The sequence below is a fragment of the Indicator indicator genome, chromosome 6 (assembly GCF_027791375.1).
Source record: "Indicator indicator isolate 239-I01 chromosome 6, UM_Iind_1.1, whole genome shotgun sequence".
NCBI lineage: Eukaryota > Metazoa > Chordata > Aves > Piciformes > Indicatoridae > Indicator > Indicator indicator.
Window position 1 is genome coordinate 27,880,255 of NC_072015.1, and position 23,662 is coordinate 27,903,916.

The window sequence follows — 23,662 nt, forward strand, 5'->3', positions numbered from 1 at the left end:
TGAAGTCTGTTGTAAAATAATGTCTGAGTTGCAGTTCAGGACAGCCAGAGAGCTGGAAGTTTTTTGGGGCACCTTCTCATTGTTTTATGTTTATTTTTTTGTCTTTTTCAGCTCCATGAAGAAGTTAGCACTGGAGTTACTACTGTCAGAAGTACTGTCCTGGCGAGTGTAATTGCTGCTTGTAAAAGGCTTTTCTCTCAGCCTCCCAAAGGTGAGTCTAACTTTGATCAGTGATATGAGGCAGGCTGCGTTCCTTGCTGAAGACTGCATTTGTGTGCCATGTAGGTTTGTTGTCTGTGGGGAAGTTCAGTTCTTGTAGTAACCAGCCATTAATCTTGCGATGGAAGATTGATTCATGGGGTTACCAGGAGCTGTTACAGAATGATGGTGGCTTGCTCAGCTTCATGCTAGGCCATGCAATTTTTCTGTTGAACTAAGCTTGTCTGTCTCTGGTTTAAAGCAGAGCTTTGCTTTTGATTATTAAGTGCGTGTGATATTTTCTTGTCAACAACAGATCAACAGATTTATTTAGTGGAACCTGGTAGAGCTCTTCAACAAAAAGACGAGTAAAACCATTTTTCAGTCTCTGTTGCCAGCTCCATAGAATCATAGAATAGAATCATAGAATCAAGAAGGTTGGAAGAGACCTCAAGGATCATCGAGTCCAACCTGTCACCCTACACCTCATGACTATCTAAACCATGGCACCAAGTGCCACGTCCAATCCCCCCTTGAACACCTCCAGGGATGGTGACTCCACCACCTCCCTGTTTTTTTGGTTTTGTTTTTTTTAATTAAAAAAAAAAATCGCGAAGGCCAGACAAATTTAATAAAATAGTTCCATTTACCTTCCTCAGCTTTACACAGTCTGTTCAAAATAGTAAGATTCTCTGCAGAGAGCCTTTATACAACTGTTTATATCACTTCATACAAAATATGTCTGAATTCCCCAGGATATAAATTCCCAACACACTCAAGCCAAATTCAACATAAGTTATGCTTTCTTGGCATCTAAACATTTCTTTTTCTGTACTCCAAATACATTTTGATTTGAAACAAATTAAAAAGCCTGTAGATGTTAAAACATAATGACAGCTTAGAATTCAAGTGACTTGTGCAACATTGGTTTTTGTGCTTTCTACTTCTCCGTTTCCTCCTGCTGCAATTACAATTCATCATGCTCTACCACGTACACAATAGCAATACATCAAGTTCAGTCCCCTATAGGTCTTCTACCTTCAGGCTTAGCTTTCTACTACATGAGATCCTTGCACATTCCAAAAGGTGGATCTTTTCTTGTGATCTTTCCCTTATGTTGGATGATGTGAAGCTCTGATTAGTCGATGCAGGAATGCAACCTTGAGGTACGATTGCAGCCTCAGGCTCCTGTGCTGTTGTATAGAATGAGCTTGAGACAAGTGTAATGGGAGCATTGTAAACTAAAGAAGAATTATAAACTCTTCAATTCTTTCTTAATAGGATTTGAAAAATATTTTCCCAATGGGAAGAAAGCTAATGGAACTAAAGGTACTGTTGGAGAAACAAAAGGTACAAAAAGCTGCTTGATTTCAGTTCTTTTTGTAGAATATGTATTCATTAGACTGGATTTTAGCATAGCATTGTGAGGTTGGGTTTGGGGGGCTTTTTAAGGAAGATGTTTCTGTGCCAGACTCGTTTAGAAGTGCTCATTGATGTAGTAAAAACTAATTTGCTTTCATATTGCGTATATCTTCTGTAATAACATTTGTTTTCTCTTGTGCTTCTGTTGGAATGCTATCCTTCAATTCTTGGTTTTCTGTTTCCTGTTAGTTGACAGTAGTCATGCATTCAGAGATTCTCTGTGTATGGTTCTCAGCTTTTCCCAGAGCAAGCTAAAACACTCCTTTTTTGTGTGGAATAACCAGGATTGTCATTCTGGATGAGGATCGAGCTCCTTAGCCAGACCAGCCTTGTAGACTGCGACTTGAGAGAGGAGTTAGTGGTGGCAGTGCTAGAAGGAGCCTATCTTTACAAGGAGCAGGGTGAAGCTGGAAATTAACCACATCAGCCATCCATACAACACATCTTCCAAGGAGGAGCAGGGGCAGCCACCCAGTGAAGCTCTTAGGAGACCAATAACAGCAGCACTTTTCCTTCCACTAGGCCTTGTCTGGTAAAATATAGATGCCCAAACTAGCAAGCTCTTTAAAGAGCTGGGCTTGCAGGGAGCATGAGTTAGTGTTGTGCTCCATCTTGTCCTCTTTATGTTGACAGATGATGCTATGCTACACCATGTAGGTACCTCAGGAGTTGGATGAGTAGAGGAATGACTAAGATGGACTCCTCAGCTGTAGTTGGCTGTTCCTGTTCTGTGCTTGTCTCTGTGATGCCAACCTGTGACACCAATAAAACCCTGAGCTTTAAGAGGACCATAGTATGCCTGGAGGGGTGAATTATGGGACATGATGTTATTTGGAGCCAAACTCAACTTAAAAAAGACACTGGTTCTCTCACTTCCAACCATCAACAAAAAACTTAAAATAATTTTGCATGTGTTTTGGATTAGTGCAGTAGAAGTAAATTTTGTGCAGTCTCCGTAACAGGTTTCTTTATCTGGGACATTTTTTTTTCCCATTCTTGGTGCCCAAGTGTCATCAGTTAGATAATTACAGACCTCGCTTCTGATCATAGCTGTGTGAGGTAGGTGACACTTAATGGACTATATATCTGTTTTTCTATGAAAAATGCAGTTTCTCACATCCTCCTAATTATTAGAGCATTGCAAACTAGTTGATTTTCCAGAACTCTTTCATTTTAGAACCGATAAAAAAACAATGTGAGGTTGGTATAAGATGTAAAGATGTTGTGTTTTGTTTGTTATGTTTTACTTCTGTTAGAAGCAAAGGAAGCTAGCGCTCGACAGCCTAGTGGAACTAGCAGTGGAGGAGGTGGCAGTGGTGGAAAAAAAGGTGGCAAGAAAGAAGAAACTAACTGGTGGACCAGATTACAGAAGGTCTTGACTTTAAAACACATCTGTGGTTCTAACTGTCTTGTCCCCATGTAACAACCTGGTGTGTTTTTTGCATTTTAGAGTCATATTCTGATTGCCTAAATCCTCCTTAGGTCTCCTGTGCCTCTGGTTTCGTAGTAACTGGCTGCTTTGTATATATCTTCAGAGCCATCTAATGCTGGTTCAGGAGTGTTAAAGGGATTTTAAGTTATGTGAATACAGTTACTAGTAGTCAATATTCTTATTGTAGAGCCTCAGGCCTTTAAAGGCTTCCTATTTTGTTTCAGAATGTCAGTTTATAAAACTTCCTGGTTAAATATTAGTCAAATATAGTTTTATGTTACCTGTTTTTAACAGAATACTTCTTTTCAGAATGCATATTTTTTTTATTCTCATTATCTGTAGCACAAAAATGATAGCATCTGGCAGTACAAGAATACAGAGAATATTTTTCAGATGTTTCTTAGTGGGCATATTTTTTTTCCTCATTCTTTGGTTTTTCCTAGTATTTTTATTCCTTTATTTTTGTAGGTTTTTCATGTAGTCCTGGAAGGCAGGGAAACTGGTTGTAGAATGGAGAGAGAAGGTCTGATAACAGATGGCCAAACTTTTTATATATGTACTTCATAGGGCAAATTTGTTCAATTACTATTTGCAGAACACTTGAAAAGCTTTCTGCTAGAGCTGCAATTCCTCAGAAGTTCCTGAAGTGGTTTTATACAACCAAACACAGCTTTGTTTTGCATTCTCTGTGGTAACCTTGAGGGCAGGGAATAGAAGTCACAAATAGATACTAGAATGTATTTATTATGTTCTTGCTGTATGACAGACTCTAACCACCTCCTCTTTTTCTTACCCATTTCCTAGGGTGACATTCCATGGGATGTCAGGGAGTTTCGGATGTATGTAGTGGGAAGTTCTTTTTTCTGGACGATGGTTGTATATTACTTCTTCTTCAGGGTGCCTGGGAGAGAAATCACCTGGAAAGACTTTGTCAATAACTACCTTTCAAAAGGAGTGGTGAGTAGTGAGGGGGGTTAACATGGAAAATCAAGTGTGCTGAAGATGTTCATTTCTGCATCCCTGCTTGTCTTAGAACAATTTAGGCTGCAGAAGACCTTTAAGGTTGAGTCCAACAATTAACCCAGCACTGCCAAGTCCACTGCTAAACCATCTCCCTCAGCATCACATCTGCACTTCTTTTAAAATCCTGCAGTGATGACTCCACCACTGCCCGGAGCAGCCTGTTCTTCCTTTGAGGGAAGAAATTTTTCCTGATATCCAACCTAATCCTCCTCTGGTGCAACTTGAAGGCTTTTCCTTTCCTCGTGTCACTTGCTATTTGAGAGAATAGACCAACCCCCACTTCATTCCAACTTCCTTTCAGATAGTTGTAGACAGCAAGAAGGTCTCCCCTCAGCTTCCTCCAGACAAAACAACCCCAGTTCCCTCAGTACCCTTTCAAGAGTTACACTTGTATTCATGTGTCTGTGGAATGAGAACTGTCCCAAGAGTAACTTTTGAAGGAAGAGGGGTAAGCTTTCATCTCAGTCAGTTCCTTTATCTGTTGCTCTGGATGGCTGTATGAAGATTTGTCAGTTCAAGACAGCAGAGGGAATGGGCAGCTCAGGACAGAACCTCCGTGTTTTGTAAAACCTCTTTAGCTTGTGTTGATGCTGATGAAGAGACAGTGCAACCATGGTCCCTCAGTATACAGTCTTACAGTACAGATGAGCTGGCCTAATAGCTTGAGCAGATACGTGAGCTCAGAAGAAACCTGCTTCTAACCTCCAACACCTCCATGAGCCTTGTTCCATGCCTTAAACCAGCTCTTCAGGGAATCTGAGGAGTAGCAATGTGAACAGAAAGGTGGGCATAGGGAATCAAAGAATCCCTTCCAAGGACAGGAGATTGACATGATGCTGTTGTAAAACAGCCTCCTTTATTTGTTTTCTCCCTTCTTATTTCTTCTTTTTGTCCTTCCTCTTGAAGGACAACCTGCTGAAGCAATCAAATTTTATCATCAGTGTCCTATCTCCGTATAGAACTTGGCAGCTTTCCACACTTGGAGTCATAGGTTGGTGATTGCCCTGAAGTTCAGGAGATTGAGTGTCTTACACAGGCCTTTCCCACTTCGGGAGCCACTAGTTCTTGGCTCTGTTCTTTCCCTGTTTGTAGCTTTGCCTGCAGGTTAGGAAAGCATTGGCTTGCTTCCTCCCCTAGGTTCCAGACCTGGGATTTTGGTAACAGCATGCTCCCTACCATCCGTCACTTTGGTAAGGTGCTAAACCAATTCTTTCCTACCTTTCTGTATCTCACTGATCTCTGCAGCCCTGCCCTCTATGCTTCTCCCCTTGTGCCTACATTGGCTTGCAGTCCTGTTCTTAATTGACAATTATGTGTGCATCTTGTGAGAACACCTTACCGATGACATTTGTCATGAAGCAGTAGGACACCAGCCCAATAAAACAATAGTTCAGCTGTCATAACCAATGAAGCCTCATCCCTTGTTGCAGAAAACCATTATGGAAGTGGGTTGTTGCACAGAACCAAATCTTTTGGGCCTTTCTAAGATGTACTCTGGGTATTCAGATGTACCTACAGATGCTGTTGGTTGCTATAGTGGTGGCCAGTCAATGGGGAGAAGACACAAGCACTACTGGGGTTATGTGCTTTTGAAAACTGAGTTTGGCAGCATGTCAGGATGGATCTAGAGTGGCTTCTTAGCTCATGTTTTGTTTCAATTTTGCCAGAAATGGCCACACATAGTGAGTTCAGGGTCACAACCTTACAAGCCTGCAAATGTTTCAGGCCCAACTTGTAGAACCATTGCTAGCTTTGCGTTCTTTAAAGATGTGGGAACCAGTTATTTTACGGGAAGAGGAAGAAAAAAAGGAAAGACGTGTTAGTTGCCTTCTGAAGGGACCCTGTCAAATTTTAACAACTCACAATGTCTTTTACCATCAGCTCAATCCTTGATATTAGTTTATGTGGTATCTGTTACCTCAGCTAAATTCTTCATCTAATTGGTGTTACTCTGGTTAATATGGTAACACAGAAAGCCTTTTATGTTTATGAAGAAAACAATTGTAACAGCAAAGTTTTCCCTTACTCTCTTCAGTTTGCTTTGTTTTGGAAGGTGATGCAAGAGTTTGAAGTTGTGTGGTCTATTGGTGTTTGAGCACTGAAATAGTTAAATATTGTTTTAACTGTATCTGTGATTTGAGCTGAGGTGTGCTGTGGGTTCCTTCAGTCCACATTCTAATGTGCCAATATTCTTTGCTTACTGATTCTGTACGTGATCCTTTGTGCCATTCCTAACGGCAAACTGTAGATTGTGGTGCCATCCTGGTCCACAACATGAGTTTTATTCTCCTACCTGGGAAACAGAACAGGTTGATATTTGGTGTATGTAGCTCTTGGCAGTGATGGAAGTGCAGTGATTGTATACTCCACACATCACAAGTTTTGTTCTTCCTTCCTACAGGTGGACAGACTTGAAGTGGTGAACAAGCGCTTTGTGAGAGTGATCTTTGTTTCTGGGCAGTCTCCTCATGAATGGGTAAAGGCTTTTAGTAAATGTACATGGGATGCTAGAAGCAGCAAAGTGATCTTTTTAGATCAAGTGTGATGCAGAAAACTTGGTCTGGAGCATTAATAATATCTTAGTCTAATATTTTTTTTTTCTACCTTACTGTTACATTATCCTATGCTGTAGGATAATGCCTATTTTTCTTTACTGTATCAAATGTTTTGCTACCAATATCTTAAAGCTGTGGCAAGTTATTCTTTTTAAGCACCATGCTCTTAATGCAAATGCACAAACAGGAAGAGTGAGAAATTACTGAAGGTTCTGTATTTCTAACTGCTGTTCTCAATGTGCTCCAGAAAACCCTAGGCTTAAGCATACTTACCATTGGATCTTTTCTGTTCTGGGCTGCTTTTAGCCAGTTATTTGTAAAACAAAAGAGAAGTTTTGTCAGGTTACCTCTTCCTGCATAATAAGAGTTTTTTTAACTGACTTTCTGAAACAAGGTCCATCTGGGGTAAAGTGAAATCTGCAGCAGCGACTTCATCAGTGGGTTTCAGTGTGACTTATTTGTATACCTACTCTTTAGCCCACATTCCATGAGCTGCCTTAGTTTCTCAATCACTTATTACTTAGGAATATTTTTTTTCCACTTGGATTGTTGGGTGTTTGGGTTGGTTTGTTTGTTTTGCTAGTATGTTTGTGTGGGGGTTTGGGTTTTTTTGATGTGTCAGCGTGAGCTGAAATTCCCCCCCGCGACAATAACCAGGCTAGCTCAGTCTGGAAGCGAATGAAAGCTGTATTTACAAGCAGAATCTACAATCTACGATGAAATGCAGTGAATATGTACAAATATACAAAATTCACAACATTTACAAATATATACAATCAACAGAAAAGCACAAGCAAGATCCCTTTGCTTCCCCCCAAAGGGGACCTTTCCGAAGGGGCCTCTCTCCCAGGGGCCTCCCTCCCAGACCCCCCTGGCAGAAAGCAGAGTTAGCTAAAGCAGAGAAGTTCTTAATATTATGTTGGTTGGTTTTGGTGGTGTTCGGGGTTTTTCAATATTAGGGTAAGTAGGGGTAAGTCATGGTGCAAAAAGGGAGATGTTCTTGAAAAACTGAATCCAACGCTGTCTGAAAGTAATGTCTGGGATTTTTTTTTCTGTATGACAAAAGTTCACAGTCTTGGGAAGGCAGTTAATTTTAAAGCTAGTATGGACTCCAAAAGCATAGAATTGTCTTTCTTACCAAGAAAAGCTGAGACCTTCAGGTGAAATACTAGGTTGTATGGCTGCTGTGTTTGCCAGTTCAGTGCTCTGTGTCATTCTCACATAGCTACCTCCTGAAGATCTGTTTACCTACCTCCATTTATTCATGGAGAAGCGAAGATTTCAGTCTATTTAAAGTGCCCCAAAACTGTTGAGTGTATCATTTCCATAGAAGCTGTGACAGATAGATTTAGCTTGGTAGGCCTCAGGTTTATTAGGTGCATCTTAAATCAGTCACACACTTGACAAGGCAGCTTGAAACTCAATTTTGGTCTGAACCTGTTCTGAGAATTGCTTGCGTATGTGCTAGAAGCTGGCTTGTAATGAAGCTGAAATAAGATAGAGCACTTTGTGGTGATCTCTGCTTTTTCCTCTAGCAGTACGTCTGGTTTAATATTGGTAGCGTGGACACCTTTGAACGGAATCTTGAAACTGTGCAGCAAGATCTGGGCATAGAAGTGGAGAACAGATTGCCTGTCGTCTACGCAACAGAGAGTGATGGGTAAGAAGTTGCTTTAAAGAACTCTTTTTGAAAAAAAAATGGATGTTTACAGCAGAACATCTTGCGTTGTGAGACCGTACACCTCACTAGGTGGCACTGTTAATCAGAATAACCATTATCTTGAATTTATTCCTGAATGTTAACTCTAAGAGGAGCTGTTCAGTACTTTGTCTGTGCAGAAATCTGTTTCCTCTTACCCTAAATATAGTTTCTTGTTACCTAAATGTTTCTCTTTGCTATTAGTCCTTCCTTTATTTAAGCCCTTCCTCCAAGTGACTTGGCCTAGAGCAGGGGTCAGGCAGGCACAGCTGTAAAGCTTCAGAGATGACACTCATGCCATCTTTGGCATGGATGGATAAAATACGGCATAAAACTACAAAAATGTCATCTGAGATACAATGTGCACCAATTTCTGTCCATAAATTCAGTAGAAGTCAAATTGCATGGCCTTGGAAAATGGGAAGAAATGGATGATTAAACAAATCACAAAATTGTTTAGGTCAGAAGGTACTTCTAAAATCAAGTCCAACCACTGACCCAATGCTGGCAAGTCTGCTGCTAAACCGTGTCCCTAAGCACTGCATCCACATGTCCTTAATATTCTTCCAGGCATGGTGACTCCACCACTCCCCTGACCAGCCTGTTTTAGGTCTTGACAACCCTTTTGGGGAAGAAGTTTCTTCATATATCCAACCTAAACCTCCCCTGGTGCAACTGGAGGCCATTTCCTCTCTTCCTGTCACTTGTTACATTGGAGAAGAGACTGACACCCACCTCACTACAACCTCCTTTCAGGTAGTTCTAGAGCGTGAGAAGGTCTCCTCAGCCTCCTCTTCTCCAGATTAAGCAATCCCAGTTCCTTCAGCCACTCATGAGACTTGTTTTCCAGATCATTCACCAGCTTTGTTGCCCTTCTCTGGACCTGCTTCAGCACGTCAATGTCTGTCTTGTAGTGAGAGCCCCAAAACCAAACCCTGTATTTGAGGTGTGGCCTCAGCAGTGCCAACTACAGGGGAAAAATGGCTTCCCTAGTCCTGCTGGTCACACTATTCTTTATAAAGGCCAGGGTGCTGTTAGACTTCTTGAATGCCTGGGTACACAGTGGCTCATCTTCAGCCAGCTGTTGACCAACACAGCCAGGCCCTTTTCTGCTGGGTGACTTTGCAGCCACTCTATCCCCAAGCCTGGAGCATTGCATGGGGTTGTTGTGGCCCAAGTGCAGGACCCAGCAGTTGGCCTTGTTCAGTGTCATACAGCTGGCCTCAGCCCATTGATCCAGCCTGTCCAGATCCCTTTGTAGAGCCTTAATAGTAATAAAACAAGGAAACAAACAAACACATACAAAAAAACAGGCAAAAGCAAACAAAAACCACAGCAATAAACAAAAAGCCTGGAGACATTAGGAAAGGAAATAGAGACTTGGAAAAAAAAGAAGAAAATAAAGATTTAAGACAATAATTTGTGTAAACTAGTCCTGGGAATTTGCCTCTGAAAGGCACAGAAAATGAGCTACCTCTGTTTACTAGGTACTGCAGTTTTCTGTAAAACCCATCAACATCACTAGATGACATGTTTAGTTTAAAAAGAGCCCAAAAAATAACAAAACAAACCCCAAACCTGTCACTTGTTAAACACTAAGTGTAGAAATGTGCTACCTTCTGAGATTATTAATTTACATTTTCCAAGGGTTGTGAGGGAAGGAGGATAGGCAAGGAAAAATTAATTCCAAGTCTTCGTTTAGTTGTAGCTAGAAGAGGTTTTTTGGCTAGTTTGGCTTCTGTAATTCAGAACGTTTTTTTTCTTTTGTTCTCAAACGTCTTTCGTAATCTGAACAACTTGCAAAGATGTAAACTTTACAAGTTAATGGAGTGTTTGGCCTGAATTTGTTCAGGGTTGCTTATGATGGAACCAGCATTTTGTACATGTGCAGTAATGGATTCTTGTAACATAGGTGTTTTTTTGCTTTGTTTGGCTTCTCTCCACAGGTCATTTCTCCTGAGCTTGCTGCCTACAATCCTGATTATTGGTTCCTTACTGTACACATTAAGAAGAGGTCCTGCAGGCCTAGGGCGAGCAGGGCGTGGAATGGGTGGACTCTTCAGTGTGGGTGAAACCACAGCCAAAGTCCTTAAGGATGAAATTGATGTTAAATTCAAAGATGTAGCTGGCTGCGAAGAGGCCAAATTAGAGATAATGGAGTTTGTTAACTTTCTGAAAAATCCCAAACAATATGAAGATCTGGGAGCAAAAATTCCAAAGGTAAGGAAGAGATAACAGACTTTATTCTTTTGTCAAACCTCAGTAACTTGAACTGGACTAGGAATGCTGGCATTGTGATGCTTTCCAGCTTCTTTCTTCTCATAATTGGAAAGAAAATAAACAGACATTAAGTGCCAGTAATAAGAATGTGGTGCCAGAAAATTTGCCTCATGGAATTCATCATTTGCTCACAGTGGGTCAGAAATCGTAGATGGGTTGTGTGTGCACCATCACTGTTTTATGTAAATGATGTAGAATTTGGCTTTGTTGTCATGGGAGCCCATCTGATGACATACCATTGCTACTGTCAGTATAAGAAAACACCGTTCCTGTAAATCTAAAACAGTGTGACAATGTTGTAGCTTTTTGGGTTTTTTCCTTTTGCTGGTTTAAATGAGAGATGAATCTTCAGTTTGTTTCCTTGCACAGTTTTGACTGTGGTAGAAGAGCCAGTGGACTCATAACATGTAGATCTTTTAAGTAAGCTGTTTCCTAAGTTTGTATTATGTTTTCTTCATGAGGAAAATAGAGCTGTTTCTCTTGCAGGGGGCAATTCTGACAGGCCCTCCAGGTACTGGGAAAACACTTCTAGCGAAAGCTACAGCTGGAGAAGCTAATGTGCCATTCATCACAGTCAACGGCTCAGAGTTCTTGGAGATGTTTGTTGGTGTGGGTCCAGCTCGAGTAAGTCTTTGGCCTTGCTCTTTTCTTTCAGTATTGGTTGCTGTCAGGTTTGGGAGACAAACTGTTTGCTTATAGCTGAAGTTCTTTCATCTGTGCAGGTTACAAGTGATGTCAGATGCTTGTCTAAACACAAGATTCATAGTAGTAACTTTCATTAATGCAGCAAATGCAGTTTGGTATCTGATTGCAGGCCATTGAGACCTTAAGGGTTTATCTCTTTGCAGTACCTTAGAAAGCAAAAACTGAACTCCAAGCTCTGCTCTGAAGTAAATTTACTGGCTAGATCAGAAATAAGTAGCTTATTTGACTACTGCTGTGAGAATGTCTCTTAATATTCTAAATCATTCCTATTTCTTTGAAGAACTTTATTCTCTTTGTACTGTCAGACTCTTATATAAATGGTTGTGTGAGACACACAAATGAGTTTCTAGTTGAAATGGGAGTCCAGGGGTCATGGAGTTAATGATTGATTTCTGGAGACCAGGTAGTTTAAATAAATACCATGGCTAAAATTTTTTTGTTCTCTTTTGCCTTAAGTCTCTTAATCGGCTTATTGAAATCATTAGGTGGGGTGTGTTAGCTCTGTTCCAGTGCATCCATTTTTTCTCTAATTGTTTGGGGTTTTTTTTTTCATTGTAACCACATTTTAAACATGCAGGTTTAAATCTACATTCTCCTGTCTAGGAAGAAAGGACACTTCAATCTGATGAAAAATATTCCATAAACAAATTACACATGATTTTGGTATCACCAAAAAACATTCCTCATCGTGTCCAAAATTTACACTCTGTTTCCAACAGCTCTTACCTTCACCACACTCCAACTATAACTTATCTTAAGCTTTGAAAAGTATACTGCACCGTGACATACTTATAGAAAACTAAGATTTGTTGCACATTCTGTGAACAGACTTAGGTGTGCCATGATTTTTACTTGTGTTTAAAAACTAATTCTACCAGCAATAAATGGAAATGCATTAGGCTCTTGATTTGAATTTGGAATTTGACAGGGAATAGCTCTTATGTGGTTTTGTCTTGTGAAAATTCACAGGAAAACTCATTTTGAGTAAGTTCTGTAAAGCTGTGGAAAGGGAAGAGGCATGGGAGACATATGCAGGTAGCCACAGAGCCTAGAATTGAGAATAACAGGAGCTCTTCAGAAAATTAAATGCAGAAGCTAGTTGGGAGTGGAGGATTCTATAATAAAGATGCAGTGACAGGTTGGAAATGCATAAGGAAACTAGCAAAATAACGGCTATGGGAAGGAGTGGATATAGAGTGGTGAAATAGATGCTAAAACAGGTAATGGGGTAAAAAACATGTATGGTGAGTGAAAAGTGACAGCTGGAAACTCAGGGTATGGAGATAGTGATCATGTATGGAAGGTGAGTAGGACTTGAGAAGGTACTTCAGCAGAGGATATGGATCAGTTTCCATTCTACTGTCTCTCTATAAAGTATTACATATCCTGAAATAATGGTACTCGGAAACTACACTGCCTGTAGTTGTAAATACATACCTGAAACACTCCAGAACAAAGTGACTTAACCTTTTGCTGCTGGTCTGTGCAGATGAACCTTCTCGTCTCCAGGCTGAATAGCCCCAACTATCAGCCTGTCACCACAGGGGAGGTGTTCCAGCCCTCTGATCATCCTTGTGGCCTCCTCTGGACCCTCTCCAAGAGTTCCTTGCACTTCTTGTGTTGGGGGCTCCAGAGCTGAACACAGGATATTTCTGGATATACAGCCTTGTATACCCAGATAAGGTTGGATCTCCGTCTCTTCCCAGCCAAAAGATAGTTCCCTTTGAGCATCTGACACTTTTCTCCTCATGCTTTATTTTTTTTTTTTTCCTCAAATTCTGTTCGCAAATCAGGGTGACTTTGTGTACTAGCACGTGCTGTCCAAAATTCACAGCTCTTCACATCTGCTGTATGTTGTTTGTCATCAGAGAAGCCTTCTCAAATTGCAGCTCTTAACACACATAGTAAAAGCTCTGAGCTGCATGTAATTCCCACTCAAAATTCCTCCCTAATTTTTAATTTCCTGTTTGCTCCAGTTCAATTCCTTAGTTGCAGATCTGTTAACTCACTAAACTGGCTTTAATTAGGTCCCTCAGACGTATTTGCCAGGAGAGTAGCACTGGAATGTTACATCTTCAAGGCAAGTGCACTGTGCTGTAGCTACTACAGTAGAATTTGATCAGTAATAGCTTAACTTACCTGAAAGTCAAAAAACCCCGTTATTTTGCTTAGGTCGTAGGCATTTTCCCAGACCTGCAGAAGTTAATATAGCTTCCAAATAAATATTTGGAGGTGAATTCATTATTTTCTAGCCCATGTAATGGAAAGAAGGGGTGGCTGAGAGTCAGTACTACTTACAGCATAGTCAGAGTACCAAGGTAAGTGATTGAAAGTAAGCTTTAAGCTCCCTGTAGGAGCTACATCACCCTGTTCTGTTATTCTCTGGGTATGAAGAGCTACTGTGTGGTAGCATGGCCACTCACATTCCAGTCCTGCTTGTAATACTGTGCATTAAAGAGCTTGAAAGAAAAATCTTGCTTTTAAATCTGTGAAGTTTGGAGCCTTTTAGAGGTGAAGCAGATCTATCTCAGTGATACAGAAAAAGTGGTTATTTCTTAAGGCTTTAAGTTACTGAGTGGTTGTAAGTTATAGATTGAAGAAGGATTTGTCAACCAGTGGGCGTTTGTATTAGTGGTTCTTGCTGAGTGGCTACAAGGTAACTTTCTATTGCCTTTGAGAGCTGACTGGAGGCTTCAGAATACTTTACAACAAACATTCTTAATTGTAGTGATGCTGTTACTGATGCACCTCTTTCCCTCCTACCGACAAACCCATCTGACACATACTGTCTTCTCCTATTAAGGTCAGAGACTTGTTTGCTCTTGCTCGTAAAAATGCCCCGTGCATTCTCTTCATTGATGAAATAGATGCAGTAGGAAGGAAGAGAGGAAGGGGCAACTTTGGAGGACAAAGTGAACAAGAGAACACACTCAATCAGCTTCTAGTAGAAATGGATGGTAAGTATTTAATTTCTAGCATTACATTATAACAGCAAGTATAAGGGAAAGAACTAACACACTTAGTGGTTAACCATTCTGTTAACTAAGATTTGGGTTCTACGTTAAATACAAAGGGAATGTCAGTGTGCTTCCTTGCTTCCTAAGATGAAGAATGGGGACTCATTTTGATGAAACTGATTCAGAAAAAAACCCTCATCATTCTGCATCTGATAATTGTTGTCTAACTAGAATTGCCCCAAAAAAAAGAATTCTTTGCATGGAATCAGTCTGTCTCTAAAACAGCTAGCTGTGCTGGTTCCTGAGCAGCTGCATTTTGAAGATAAACAGCACTTCACAAAGCAGAGCCCAAGGCCATTTTTGTGTGGACAAGACTCATAATAAACAGAAGTATTTTCAGCTTTAAGATCACTTGTTTAGACTATCAGTTCTTGTGGCCCTGTAAAGTAGGCAGTCTTTTACTTTTGTCATGGAAACTATATTTACACAGATTTTCTCCTTGTTACATTTCTTCAACAGGGTTTAACACAACCACAAATGTAGTCATTTTGGCAGGTACTAACAGGCCAGATATTTTAGACCCTGCTCTGATGAGGCCAGGACGCTTTGACAGACAGATTTACATCGGTAAGTTTGATCTGCATCGCTCTTTGCTTCAGCATTTGCAGAACACCACTGAAGCTGCTGCAGCTATTTACATGTGTAACTTCCTCACACGCATTCAGATAGAGTATATGTGTGTGAAAACTTAACAATGTACTCTTTAATCTTAAAGGGCCCCCAGATATAAAAGGAAGAGCATCTATTTTCAAAGTTCACCTTAGACCTCTGAAGTTAGACACTGTCTTAAATAAAGATGACCTGGCAAGAAAACTTGCATCACTAACGCCTGGTTTCTCTGGTAAGTGACTCCTAATGCCACTGTTCTGCATTTACTGTATCAGCTGTAGATACTTGATTTCCCTGTTCCTCCTGGTTTTCTTGCACTTGATCTTGTATTGATAGGACAAGATGGAATGGATTAAAGCTCAAGGAGGGTAGATTTAGACTGGATATCAGGAAGAAGCTCTTTCAGTTTAAAGTCACCCCCCTTGTCCTGTCACAATAAGCCCTTGAAGATGTCCCTCCCCAAGCTTTCCTGTAGGTCCCCTTCAGGTACTGGAAGGCCACTATAAGGTCTCCCCAGAGCCTTCTCTTCTCCAGGCTGAACAACCCCAACTCCCACAGCCTGTCCACATAGGAGAGGTGCTCCAGTCCTCTGATTATCTTTGTGGCCCTCCTCTGGACCTGCTCCAGTAGTTCAATACCCTTCATGTGTTGGAGGCCCCAGAACTGGCTGCAGTGCTCTACGTGGGGTCTCATCAGAGCAGAGTAGATGTGGAAAATCACTGCCCTCATCCTGCTGGTCACGCTTCTTTTGATGCAGCCCAGCACATGGGTGCCTTCTGGGCTGCAAGCAACCATTGCTGGCTCATGCTGAATTTTTCATCAACTGACACCCCTAAGTCCTTCTCCTTGAGACTACTGTCAAGTTTAAGTTAGTAGCATTACTGCAAATAATGTTAACAAGAAGTGGATGGATCAAAGTCAGTATTGGGAAGGGATATCTTCTAAAGATACGTCAAGGGCTGAGCTGTACTGAATCCATATGTGGGAAATTTAATCTGCTAAGTACATACTAGTCTAATGTCTGTTGTAGACAGCTTATGGAAGGCAGCATAAATCAAGTACTTTGTTGGCAAGAAACTCTGTTTGGTAACTATCTACCTAAGAAGAGACAAATCCTAAAGCCTTATAAGAGTAATATGTGTATTTAAATATCTCTTAAATACTTATGCCATGTGCAATGAACTAACCCAGAGAGAATGACCTTTAAGCTTCCAGCTCTAAGAGAATCTATAGAAAACCATGTCTAGAATTAGAAACTTTTATACCAGACAGAGAAAATTGTGAAAATGATCAGTCATTCATACCTTCTCTGCTTTTAGGTGCTGATATTGCTAATGTCTGTAATGAAGCTGCTTTAATTGCTGCAAGGCATCTCTCAGATGCTATCAACCAGAAGCATTTTGAGCAAGCCATTGAAAGAGTTATTGGAGGTACGTGAATAGCACCAATTGCTTCGCAAAAACTGCAGTATGAGAGGTGACTTCTTTTATATTTAAATAGAAAGACATGCTTTGAATCTTTCTCATATTCTTCAGAGTTGTATATTTCTTCTCTCCTAAACACACTGGAGATGTAAAAAAGTATCCTGTCAGTTGATGACTTCTGTAATCGAGAAAGGGGAAGGGAGAGAAATGTCATCAGTAGGCTTTTCTGATCTCTTCAAAATGGCAAAAGGAACAGCTGTTGAGATTTAGCAACGCTTTTCACAGAATGACAGCATGTTAGGAACCTCGAAAGATCATCTAGTCCAACCCCACTGCCAGGAGCACCTATACCAGATCACACAGGAACACATCCAGGCAGGTCTTGAATATCTCCAGGGAAGGAGACTCCACACCCCCTTGGGCAGCCTGTTCCAGTGCTCCGTCACCCTCACAGTGAAAAAATTTTTCCTTGTGTTTACATGGAACTTCCCCCGTTGGCCCTTGTCCTGTCATTTGGCATCACTGAGAAGAGCCTGACTCCCTCCTCTTGGCACTCACCCTTTACATATTTATAAACACAAATGGGTCACCCCTTAGTCTCCTCTTCTCCAAGCTAAGGAGCCCCAGCTCCCTCAGTCTCTCCTCATAAGGAAGATGGTTCACTTCATCTTTGTAGCTCTGTGCTGGACTCCTTCAAGCAGTTTCCTGAGGTCCTTCTTGAACTGAGTGGCCCAGAACTGGACACAGTATTCCAGATGTGGCCTCACCAGGTCAGAGTAGGAGAACCTCTCTCAGCCTACTAACCACAGCCTTCCTAATACACCCCAGAATGGGCTGACACTGCTGTCAGCCTGGAAGAATCTAGAAAATGCTCTCATTTTGAAAGTGGCAGTGTTTTGTTAAAAGAACTTTGAGCATTTGAAGATCTTATGCTGAAACTAAGTGGGTTACAATAAAACCTAGAAGATTAGCCACTTAGACGTTTCTAAAACTTCCAAGTTTTGGTTTTGTTGGTTTTTTTAAACCTTTTGAATAGAATATATTTGAGTTATCTAAGTATTATTCATTGTCTTTTTAAGTTAAATAAGAGATTTCAGTGGAGAAATATGTCTGAAAGTATTAATCAAATTTATTTCTGTAAAGGTTTGGAAAAGAAGACCCAAGTACTACAGCCAGAGGAGAAAAAGACAGTAGCATATCATGAGGCAGGACATGCAGTTGCAGGATGGTTTTTGGAACATGCTGACCCACTTTTAAAGGTAAAGGAAACTCACTTGAACTAGGAGTGCAATAGTAGCATGGACAGCATATTCACTCCCCCCTCAATGTTAAAAGGGTATTAAAATACATAATCTCACAAAGGATAGTGTAAGTATGTAAGTTTTTTAGTACTCTTTTTTTAGTTCACTTCTTGTAGATTTCTTAACTTCTGGCTCAGTTGTTACAGGATTTGTACTATACATGACCTTGGAAAGTGAAGGGGAACTGATCTTCTCATGAGTCTTGATAGCTGCTTCTCCTCTGAGACTTTTAGTAGGGGTTGGTGGTTTATCTTAGAAATTTATGCAGGTAGATGCCTCTTCAGGAATGTAACTGTAAAAATGATCTTCCAGAGGCTGATTTCAGTTTTAATTCGCTTTTTTGGATGCACAGCTTGACAAGTCAAAGGTAAAGGAAGAAGCTGCCTAACCTTCCAAATTTGCTTTAATATTCAGTTTTGATTCTGTTCTTAGTCTCATCTGACTTTCGGGTTTAAAATTCATCTTGTGCAGTTTCCTACTGGAAGGAAGGACTCCAGTAAACATAGAAACTCCTCTGACTGATGAGAAACTCTGTTTGTTACAGAATGCTTAAAGCCCAATACATAATGCTAGAAGAATTCTGGCTTTCCATTAGAAGACTTAATCGTACAGTCTTTGGAAAAGATATGACAATAGTCTTACCTTTCTTTTCCAGATATTCTAGTGGTTGTTATCCCAGCTTAGAGCTAGCCAGAGCTTTTAAGGGATAGAACAAATCAAAACCATAAATGGAAATAATGTCTGAATTAAATGTCAAGGGTGGTGAGTATTGTGTAGGTTGTGATATTCAAACTAAATCAAACCAAAAACTGCTTGATGGCTTTTATCACTGTCAGGCTCTAACAATATGTTAATTTTGACTGCAGGTATCTATTATCCCACGTGGTAAAGGCCTGGGTTACGCTCAGTATTTACCCAAAGAACAATACCTTTATACCAAAGAGCAGCTACTGGACAGAATGTGCATGACTCTGGGAGGACGTGTGTCTGAGCAAATCTTCTTTGGAAGAATTACAACTGGTGCCCAAGACGACTTGAAGAAGGTGACCCAGAGTGCATATGCTCAGGTATGTGCCTAAGTGAGCCATTGTTTTGTTTTTTCCTTACTGTTTTCTTTATCTACTACTTACTACTGACATGTTGAAAGGGTGGAGCTTGATCAGGTTATGTCCCTCAAAAGCCTAGTTTCAACAAATATTATTTGAATAAACATGCTGCTGTTGTATAGAGATGCTGATGACTCAAGTATTTTATCATAGTCTTACAGCAAGAGTCCATGCAGTAGGCTTTGATTATCCTACATGTTTTTGGTTGACAACTAGCTGAATATGAGCCAGCAGTGTGCCCAGGTGGTCAAGAAAGCCAACAGTATTCTGGCCTCCACAAGAAACAGTGTGAAAAGCAGGACCAGGCAAAATTGTCACCCTGTACTCAATGCTGGTGAGACCACACTTTGAGTATGGAGTTCAGTTTTGGGGCCCTCACTACAAGAAGGACATCTAGGTGCTGGAGCAGTTCCAGAGAAGGGCAACAAAGCTGGTGAAGCAGCTGCAGAACATGTCTTAGGAGCAACTGAGGGAACAGGAGTTGTTTAGCCTGGAGAAAGGAGGCTGAGGGGAGACCTGCCCCCTAAGTGGCCCTGCTTTGCAGGGGGTGTGATGGTTTGAAACTGTTTGGGCTTGATCTTTGGAGGTTTCTTCCAACCCCTACCATTCTATGATTCTTGCTCTCTACAGCTACCTGAATGGAGGTTGTAACAAGGTGGGCGGCGGTCTGTTCTCATAAGTAACAAATGAGAGGGCAAGAGGAAGTCACCTTAAGTTGTGTCAGGGAAAGTTTAGATTGGATATTAAGAACAATTTCTTCACTGAGAGTGGTTAAGCCCTGGAACAGGCTACTGAGGGAATTGGTGGAGTCCCCATCCCTGGAGGTATTTAAGATGTGTAGACGTGGTCCTGAGGGACCTGGTTTAGCAGCAGACTTGGTAGTGTTGGGTTAGTGGTTGTAACTGATGATCTTAAAGGTCTTTTCCAGCCTAACAAATTCTGTGATTCTATGATCTGCCCACGGGAACATATGTGCTGCAGTTGGCTTTAAATACATGTGGCAATTGAGTACTTTTAAAATGGAATTTAGTGCACAGGCTTGGTTATCTCATCCTAGTTTAACAGTTGCCCTGTTTTGAAGACCTAGTTTGGATTCCCCTGAATAACCAAATCCAGAAACCCTTGTCTTGAAGCAGTGTTTGCTCTCAGTTGATGCTGCTGAAACTAAGACCGGTTCATTTGTATCACATTAACTAGCTTAGAGGAGTAACTTGCAATCTTATCAGTGTAATGACTCACCTAAGTGTAGCTCTGTGCTACACACAGGTGCATTATTCCATTTCCTGCATCAACACAACAGCTGTCATTTCAGAAGACAAGGTGAGCAAGGTGAGGCATGTTAACGAACACTTCCCCTGCACAACACTTAACCCCCACCCTCAAATCACACCCACTTCCTAGTCTCTGGTGTGCTGCCTCTTGTTGCCCCACTCCTGGAAGTAAATGTGCAGTGAAATCCTGTTAATAGTAATTTTATGGGATCTTCAGTGACTCTTGTTCAATTTTAAATGAGATGTTTAAGTATAGACTTTTTCACATTAACCAGACATCTTGTCTCCAGAAGGCTTAAGTAAAAGTATTGAAGTTTTCTTAAGGAAGCAGGTTAAGATGTTTGGTTCTAATGCTGAATATCCTTTGACATATCTGTATTCATCCTACAAGGCCAAGCAGAGAAGTGCCACTTCAGTAACCATCACATCCATAATAGTGGCTGTAGAGTGAATACTTACATAGCAGATCAAACTTATTTCTGTCTCTGCTGGAGTAAAATGCAACTTAAAACATCCTCATCTGGTAGCCAGAGGAGTAAATGTTCAGTAATGAATCAGGCAAGATAAGAATCATTGTAAGGCTGTAGAGGGGTGTCTTCGGATGAAGTATAGCATTAGATCTTAAGAATTAAAGTAGTGGGTCTTTAAGTTAACTTACCTGTGTGAGTGAGTGGGGAAGCAGTTTGAATTGGAACAACACTTAAGTTTGTGGTAGAAGAGTTTTACTGCCTAATGAAGGCCGGAGTATTTTTCTGTGATATCTTGATATTACATGGCAAAACATTATGTATATCAAAAGTAGGCACCTTCAAATGGTGGTATTTGTGTCCTTCAGTTTAATAATGTAAAAATAAATCAGTGAAAGTCAACTAAGATGCTTCAGCTCAGGTAGACGTGAGTTTTCAGAGGAGGATTGGTCTTAGGTTAAAGGATGGGCTCATAGCAAAATGACTTCTTCCTTTCAGGTTTGTTTGGGTTTTTTCCATTTTTATTTCTGTCAACAATAATTTCAATCCATTCAAACACTGCATTTTTTTTTTCCATCAACATGCCCTAAAATCTTACTATCTCTTTTTGGTATGTTTGATTTTTCTTTTCTCTTAAGATTGTTCAGTTTGGCATGAATGAAAAAGTAGGGCAGATTTCCTTCGACCTCCCTCGCCAAGGAGACATGGTACTGGAGAAACCTTACAGTGAGGAAACTGCCAGATTGATAGATGAAGAAGTTCGGTCACTAATTAATATTGCCTATGACAGGACATTAAAGCTTCTGACAGAGAAGAAAGCAGAAGTGGAGAAGGTGAGCATGAGTGTTTTAGCTGCCAAGCTCCAGCTGGCAAGCCAGCGTCTGGATTGAACTGAGTAGATTAAAAATAGTGACTGTGTAATACATGAAGAAGTTTGCTCAAAAACTATTTGATGTAAGCTTGAGTATGTCACAAGGCTTAAAATAAATAATAGGAATCTTCTTTTGTGTTGGAACACCTCTGAGGTTCTCAGGAACATGATTTAACAACCCTTCCTCCTTACATGGTCAATATTCATTTGGAAGGTTGGGAGGGAAGAGTCTGTCTATTAAAGTAAGCTTTTGTAGATGTGCTAGACAAGTATGAAACTTAAAAACTCAAAATACCAGGATTCCAAGTTACTAGGCTAGAAGAAACTCAATAAGAAGGGAAGTGCAACTTCTTTCCTCTGAATTCCCCTTTTACTCTGCTCTTGTGAGACCACTCATGGGGTACTGTGCTCAGCTGTGGAGCACCCAACATACGGACCTCTTGGAGCAAGTCCAGAGGAGAGCTATGGAAGATGATCAGGAGGCTGGAGCATGTCTCCTATGAAGACAGGCTGAAAGAGTTTGAGCTATTCAGCCTGGACAAGAGAGGGCTTACTGTGACCTTTTGGTACTTAACTGTGGTCTATAAGAAAGATGGGGACAGTCCTTTTTAGCAGGACCTATTGGCAAAAGGACAAGGGATGATAGTTTTAAACTGAGAGAGGATGGATTTAGACTGGATAAAAGGAAGAAATTCTTTACTGCACGGGTAGTGAGACACTGGCAGAGGTTGCCCAGAGAAGTTGTGGATGCCCCCTCCCTGGAAGTGTTCAAGGCCAGGTTGTGTGGGGTCTTGAGCAACCTCATCTAGTGGAAGGTGTCCCTGCCCTTGGCAGGGGCATTGGAACTAGATGATCTTCAGGGTCCGTTACAAAGTTAAATAAGAATAACCTTTCTACCAACTTCCTTCCCTGCCCCCTGGCTGCTTTTGCTCTGTCTCGCAGCAGCTGAGATTACCCCTATGCATATTCTCTTCCTCCACCCCAGAAAGCCTGGTGAGCCAAAGGGTAATTTTCCAGGATATAGGAATGTTACTGACAAGACAAGATTGTGTGGAGTCGATAAGTGGTAGTGTAGTAGGTAACCGTTCCAAACAGATAACTGAAAATGATTAAGTATTTTGTGTGTCACACAACTTTTCCTCTTCTAGGTTGCCCTACGACTACTGGAGAAGGAAGTTCTTGATAAAAGTGATATGCTAGACTTGCTTGGCCCAAGGCCATTTGCAGAGAAGTCTACTTATGAAGAGTTTGTGGAAGGCACAGGAAGCTTGGATGAGGATACTTCACTACCAGAAGGCCTTAAAGACTGGAACAAAGAGCGTGAAAAGGAGAAAGAGGAGACAACAGATGAACAGGTTGCTAGGCAGATCACAGGAGGGATGCCATTTTAACTGCAAGTGTGTGTTGACAGTGACTTGTGCTCCAGAAGAGATGCAAACTCACCTAGTTTGTACTGCAAAATATTTATTCAACCAAACTGTATTAGAGATGAGTGGAAGAGTGATCTCTTGTGATGAGATAAGGATAATCTGCTCACCATTATCATCAGTTCACTGGTAAGAGATGATCATCTTTCATTTGTCAGCTGGAGATACTTACATTGGATTGGAGCTGCAGTGGAATGCCAGAACTGAGTCTCTCAAATTCTGAAACAGTTCAGATTCATGCACAAACCTTGTGGCACTGGTCTCTCTATTTTTAAAATGTATGTAAGCTTACAAAAATTAAAGGAGTTTTTGATTATTAATCTAAAGTATGCCTCTATGTGACCTGTTTCCCCCCCCCAAAAAAAAAAATCATACAAAATGCATTATTGAATGCTTAGCCATTAGAAAAGGTCTTAAAAACTACTAGCTTTGCAAAACTATCAGCTCTTTCCTCTGGCCCCTTTCCCCTCCACCTTTCACTCTGATTTTAGAAAGAGTTTCTCTACAGAGAACTGCCTTGTAAGTTGACAGTGGAACTGGACACCCGCCTGAATATCTCAATGTACTCATGGTTCAGTGTCTTTAAGTCCAAAACTCAGTTTGGCTCCTGCAGTTTTATTAGTCAGTTTTTTACAGAGTTCTGTAAGATATTGAACATATGTGTTGTGTAAATACAGTTTGAGTCAATAAAATCAGGACTTTTCTGAACAAAGTTTATCATTTTTTTTCTGGTTTCTTGGTATAGAATTCAGACCAACGCAAAATTTCCTCTTAACCATAAGATTTTGTTAAATTAGGATAGTGAGGTGGTGCTCACAAATACCAAAACCAAAGGTGCTGAATCAGTGTCAAGAG

The 23,662-nt window shown here is 40.8% G+C and overlaps 1 protein-coding gene across 1 annotated transcript in view; it reads left to right on the forward strand.

Moving 5' to 3' along the window:
* The window catches only part of AFG3L2 (AFG3 like matrix AAA peptidase subunit 2), a 29,960-nt gene extending 6,463 nt beyond the window's left edge, over window positions 1–23,497 (forward strand). The window contains exons 2-17 of the mRNA XM_054381522.1: window positions 112–211; window positions 1,480–1,548; window positions 2,877–2,992; window positions 3,857–4,009; window positions 6,477–6,551; window positions 8,166–8,290; window positions 10,276–10,549; window positions 11,096–11,233; window positions 14,118–14,271; window positions 14,791–14,898; window positions 15,047–15,172; window positions 16,260–16,370; window positions 17,508–17,623; window positions 18,532–18,732; window positions 21,148–21,342; window positions 22,529–23,497. Coding sequence (XP_054237497.1) covers window positions 112–211; window positions 1,480–1,548; window positions 2,877–2,992; window positions 3,857–4,009; window positions 6,477–6,551; window positions 8,166–8,290; window positions 10,276–10,549; window positions 11,096–11,233; window positions 14,118–14,271; window positions 14,791–14,898; window positions 15,047–15,172; window positions 16,260–16,370; window positions 17,508–17,623; window positions 18,532–18,732; window positions 21,148–21,342; window positions 22,529–22,771 — 2,304 coding nt within the window. The 3' untranslated portion in view covers window positions 22,772–23,497. The remainder of the gene's footprint in view (window positions 1–111; window positions 212–1,479; window positions 1,549–2,876; window positions 2,993–3,856; window positions 4,010–6,476; window positions 6,552–8,165; window positions 8,291–10,275; window positions 10,550–11,095; window positions 11,234–14,117; window positions 14,272–14,790; window positions 14,899–15,046; window positions 15,173–16,259; window positions 16,371–17,507; window positions 17,624–18,531; window positions 18,733–21,147; window positions 21,343–22,528) is intronic.
* Window positions 23,498–23,662: the final 165 nt, after the last annotated feature.